The 6,333-nt window shown below is 38.4% G+C and overlaps 1 protein-coding gene across 1 annotated transcript in view; it reads right to left on the reverse strand.

Annotated features, from left to right (window-relative positions):
- The window catches only part of LOC106879740 (kielin/chordin-like protein), a 50,240-nt gene that overhangs the window by 10,935 nt on the left and 32,972 nt on the right, over nt 1-6,333 (reverse strand). The window contains exon 14 of the mRNA XM_052971978.1: nt 961-1,122. Within this exon, the coding sequence (XP_052827938.1) occupies nt 961-1,122 (162 nt within the window). The remainder of the gene's footprint in view (nt 1-960; nt 1,123-6,333) is intronic.

Consider the following 6,333-nt stretch of genomic DNA (forward strand, 5'->3'; position numbering starts at 1 on the left):
ACACACACACACACACACACACACACACACACACACACACACAGAGTATCTGTTATATATATATAGAGAGATTGTATGCAAAAATTGAATCCATTAACGTTGTCATTTCCCTATTATCATACAAGCAACGTGTTGGAGACTGACTTGACATTCACAAAGAGGCATTCAGAAAACTACTTTATTGAGTGTATAATGAATTAAAGTTAAAATCATTAAGAAACATATATTACACACTGAATTGGATGTTAACATAGAAACAGCCTCCTGATCCACATTTTATTAATTTAGATTTCAAGATATTGTTCCTCTCACAACCGCCCACTTCCAAACCCAAAATTATTCTTTAAAATCGTATAACATTTATTATACTGTAAAGAAAGTAAAGCCAGATGATAGCAATAAGATTCTTAAGTTGCTGATGTATCATTATAACACGTTATCTACTGGAGAATATGATTGTACTCATTATCAGCCGAATTGTTTCTTAAAAAAACATTCCTACAAATACATACATACATACATACATACATGCATACATACATACAGACATTGGTACACACACTTATGTATATATACTGTATATAAGTATATACATATGTGTGTGTGTGTGTGTAAATTGTTAAAAACACTAGTCACATACTAGTCATATACGTTTAGAAGAACGCAATATTTGTTTTTGCATAAAACGGCGATGGAGTTTATGACATAACTAATGTTCAGTACATTCTGTATCAAAAACAACTTTTAGTATTTTATTTATATTCTACGGATATTTGTCCTCATCTTGTTTGTTGTTAACACAACGTTTCGGCTGATATACCCTCCAGCCTTCTTCAGGTGTCTTGGGGAAATTTCGAACCTGGGTTCTCATTCCTAAGGTATATCCGTCGAATGTAAATAATGTAAATAATGTACATAATTCCTCATCTCTTAAATATAGAACTGAACTTTTAGTATTACCTGGAGTTGTTGAGGGAATACATTTCTTTTCGGTACATTCCACTTTTCCTTTGGATTCACAACTGCAATTATTACATTTATCTACAGCTGTGAATATCTGCCCAAATACATACATTTGTCCATGGTAGTGGCATTTTACGGAAGTTTCATTCACCGGAGTTGCTGAAAAATATTTTATACATATGAATTTAGACACCTCCTCCACAGATTTTGATAAGCTAAACGCTCTGATGATCATATGTGATATTTTATCAATGAGAGCTGAATATATAAGAAACTATTTCTGAGATAAAGGCAAACGACAAACACAAAGTAAATTGGTGTCACTTTAGTTCCACATCACCATGGCCATGTGGCAAAAGAAACAAAACATATAAACAGTTGATTTGAAGAAACGCTTGAAGAGCAAGATCCATAAGACATTGATGGCACAGGGATTCAGAGTAAAGATCAATTAATTGCATTAATATTCAAATAATCATTTCTCGGGGTTTCAAATCTCATTACCTTCCGAAATTATTTCTTTCTTTCAGCAATATCATTATGTTACAGTTTATTTCGAATTTATTCTAAAAATAAGACTGTTAAACTGAAACTGGTTAGCACTAAAATATTGTATAACTAGCCTGAAAGGGGAAGGGGACTAGTCGATTACATCGACTCCAGTGCCCAACTGGGACTTATTTTATCGACCCTGAAAGGATGAAAGGCAAAGTCAACTACAGCGGAATTTAAACACATACACAGAACGTGAAAACGGACGAAATGCGGCTAAGCACTTTGTCCGGCGTGTTAACGATTCTGCCAGCTCACTCTCTCCCACTGCACGTAATAATGTAATTCATTAACAGTTTTACTTCCACAGCATTGAGTAATTACCATGTTTGAGATTGACTTGACACCCACAACGAGGTGTCGAATTCAATGAATTATATTAACCGAAATCATAGGTGTATGAATTTGAAAGTTTACTTCTGTTCCATTTTTTAAAATTAAGATTTCAAAACATAGTTTCGCAAATAGATCCACCACACTTCCAATTGTAATATTATTCTCCAAAATTGGATATCACATAATGTAAATGACGTAAATGTATAATGTAAAGGACGTAAAACAAGATAATATAGTTGATTCTAAAGTTGTCGACACAGCATTGTAATGAAGTTTATATTTATGAAAAATCTGAAAGAAGAAACATGCAGGATCATTCTGTATTTTGTTTGGGTTGCTGCTAAAAACATTTCTTTATTACCTGTGAAAAGCTATACATAGAAGGGACGGACAAGGATATTTACAACATATAGACGGTTGTTACAATCATATATTAAAAATTATATATAATGATATAATGAAATCGGAATGATAAAATCGAATGGTAACTATTTATTTATATATCCTCATTGATATCGCTATCTGGCCTGATTCCACCCAACACTACCGTGGCAAGCCAGGATTCACTATCGCAACAACAACAGCCTGCTGCTGCTACTACATTGGAAGCACCTTGTTTGGCACCACTATCTGACCTGATTCCACCCAGCCCTAAAGTTGCAAGTCAAGTTCCACTGCCGCTACAGCAACAACAACAACAACAACAGTCTGCTACTGCTACTACAATAGGACCATTGACCAATGATCCTGCCAATATAGAAAAACCTCAACTATGCCCACGTCAAAAACCCTGTCGTTACTATTCTCAAGGTAGCTGTAGATTTGGCCCCAGCGGCATTAACAACAAGGGACGCTGTGCTTTTTTCCATCCTACCTTATGGCGTAACTTGTTAAGGGCACCTGTCCATATGGTGTAATGGGAAAAAAATGCCCTCACCTCCACCCCAAATACTGTCCTAAATACAGAGTCCATGGCCCTGATCCTAAATATGGATGCACAAAAGGCAATGTATGCACCTTCTTCCATCCTAAACTGTGCCAAACTTCTGTGTCACTAAAGATGTGCTTGAACCCAGAATGCAACCACCATCATCTGGAGGGCACAAAACGATCGAAAAATATGAACAGCAACAGAGGAGACCTACGACAACAACAAAAACAAAATACAACCACATTTCACTTCCTACAACTAAACAACGAATACAGAACTATGGAAAAACCATGACACCAAATAACATAAACATGAACTATGTATCATCTGATCAAATAGCAAACCAAAGGGGCAACTCTTTTTTACTAACTTATCTAGAAAATATGAAGGCCGACCTAAGCCAGGAGATCCAACGAGCTATCAGCAACCATTTATGCAAAACGTAAGGAACACACACCCACCACCAACTAGAAAATTACACGCACACAGCTCTATACAAAACTCCCCTCACTGCTACCTCTGAACAACATAAAACATAACACTTAGCTCTTAGAACAATGCAAAAATCAACCTACTCTTTCTCGACATTCCTATTAAATGTACGTGGCATCAACCCATCGCTCATTGCCCCAAAATGGAAGATCCCATACATAGAGAGTTGGCTTGCCGAAACGGCACATTGCTTCCTTTTCTTTATCCTTACTGAAACTCACCTAAACAACACACATATGGATGCCGAGGTGAAAATAAAATATTTCACCATCATCCGTGCAGATCGCACAGACCGAAATAAAGTGGGGACAGCCATCTTTCTCCATGACTCCTTTTCAGTTGATGCCAAGGATATATTTCCCAATGGCTATTGTGAATCTATATTACTATTCAACAAAGCCAAAGACATAATCATTGTTGGTCTTTACAGGCCTCCCGAAGCACCTCTAAAGTGCTTTGAAGAGTGCCTCAGCAAAATCAAGTCCTTCCTTCAAAAATACAATTCCGGAAATATAGTAGTGATTTAAACCTCCCTCATATAAACTGGCCCACAAATACTCTGAAGTTAGGCAAATACTCTACATCAGACAAAGCAGCAGCAGAATTACTCTTTAATCTAATGGATAAATTTTTCCTGATTCAGCTAGTGCTCGAACCAACAAGACAGAATAAAACGATCTTGGATCTAATATTAACCAACCACTCTAGCTCCGTTCACAGTATTTCAGTTGAAAGAAACTCTCCTCTCAGACCACGATATGATACTCTGCAATTTTAATTCCCGGTTTATCAAAACCAAACCAGCCAATTCCACCCCACTGCACTTATTTGACAACATAAACTTCCACAAAGCGGACTGGGGAGCAATTAGAAAGGATCTGTCCGCCAGGGACTGGTCCTTCACTCTCAGTTCTACTCACATTGAGATTGCATGGCAACACTTTGAGAACATTGTCACCTATACATGCTCAAAACACGCTACTACGAAATCCACTAACACAAACAAAAACTGGCTCCCCAGAAAGATAAGAAACACTCATCAGGCGCATCAAAAGACTCAATAAAAAAATCAACCAATCAAAATACTCCCACATACAACATCCACATTCAACAACAATGAAAACGCTGGAGTTGGAAAAACTTCATCTGCAGACCGACATGAAACCTCCATTGAAAATCAAAGAGCTGCAGAGGAACAGTGGGTAATCAAAAAAATCAAACAGAACCCAAAAGTGTTCTATTTTATGCAAATAAGCAGAGAACCGCTGTCTCACCAACTGGGCTACTGATCGATGATAACGGCATTCCCCAACACGATGCTAAAGAAATGGCAGAAATACTGCAGAAACAATACTGCTCTGTCTTTAGTGATCCTACTGATATTGACGTAAGAGTAGCGAACGAAGTTGATTCCCAACATAAAATCTCGGACATAACCTTCACTGCCTCAGACATCATAGCAGCAATAAATGAGGTCAAATACTATTCTGCTGTAGGCCCTAATAGATTCCCCGCTAGTCCCTCTGACCAACCTCTGGAGAAATACTTTAAACTCAGGTTATATACCGAAACAGCTCCTATCACAGTCTGTCATCCCGGTTTTCAAAAAATGGAAACAAATCCTTCGCAGTCAACTATCGCCCAATCTCACTCACCTCCCACATCATTGAAGTGTTTGAAAGAGTGGTAAGATCAAGGATAGCTGGCTTCCTCGAGATCCACAAACTCCTAAATGCAAATCAGCATGGCTTTCGCTGTTTGAGGGACTGTCTAACACTGCTCTTACATCACATTGAGGATATACTTAAAGCCTTGAGAACAGGTTCGAACTCTGATGTCATATATCTTGACTTTAGTAAAGAGTTCGACAGGGTTGACCATAATATCTTACTCTCAAAATTGGCAAATGTTGGAATCCGTGAAAACTTCTACACTGAATTGACTATTTCCTGGCGAAGAGAACATAACATGTTGTAGTCGATGGAGTCCACTCAAGCCCAGCAAAAGTCACTAGTGGTGTCCCTCATGGGGACTGTCTTGGACCCGCTCCTCTTTATAATCTACATAAACGACCTTTCCAGCGTCGTAAAACACTGCAAAGTGAAAAGATTTGATGATGACACTAAGCTCTAGCAAATCATCAATGAAGAAGAAGACTGAACTCAACTCCAATCTGATCTATATGCGGTGAATCAATGGGCAAACAAAAAGAAAATGAAACAAAACGAGGGAAAATTTGAGCTGATGCATTTTGGAAGAAAGACTATACTAAAACAGTCATACTCTCTTAATTAAGGGGAACCGCTCACAACATCTAATGATATCAGAGACCTAGGAGTAATTGTTGATAACAATCTCAGTTGGAGTTCCCACATCAATAATAAGGTCGATATAGCTTGTAGGATGAGCTCCTAGATCTTAAGAACCTTCCGGTCCAGAGAACAACGTGTCATCATTCCACTTTTCTCCTTTGTACCGCCACACCTCGAATACTGCTGCCCCCTGTGGTCTCCCCATACAAAACAAAACATCTCGAAAATTGAATCACCACAGAGGGCATTCACTAAACGAATTAAGAGTATGACTGATCTCGATTACTGGGACCGCATTAAAACCTTGAAACTCTACTCTCTCCAGCGCCGCTGCGAGCGGTACATCATTTGCACGATGTGGAGAATATACCGCCAGCATTGCCCAAACGACCTGAACATTAGCCTCAAGGTTCATCCAAGGCTGTGACCACGAACCATACGTCCCCTGCCCAATTCAGGATCACAACATATTGGTACACTTCGACACTTTCTTTTTCTCAACAGGCCCTGCCCTGTTTAACATTGTCCCTAACTGATCAAAGAAGAAAAGGATCCCATCACCTTTAAACAGAGTCTGGACAAATTTCTTCCAGGAATACCAGATAAAGCACCTATACCTGGATAAAACTCACTCAACAAGAACTCACAACTTGAATGGACCATGTTACTACAAACCTTGACTTAGAAAGGATTTAGATAATCCTATCAGGTGGTGCTATTAAGTTAGACATGGCATGGACCAATCTT

This window comes from Octopus bimaculoides, chromosome 11 (genome assembly GCF_001194135.2).
Source record: "Octopus bimaculoides isolate UCB-OBI-ISO-001 chromosome 11, ASM119413v2, whole genome shotgun sequence".
In the NCBI taxonomy this organism is placed as follows: Eukaryota; Metazoa; Mollusca; class Cephalopoda; order Octopoda; family Octopodidae; genus Octopus; species Octopus bimaculoides.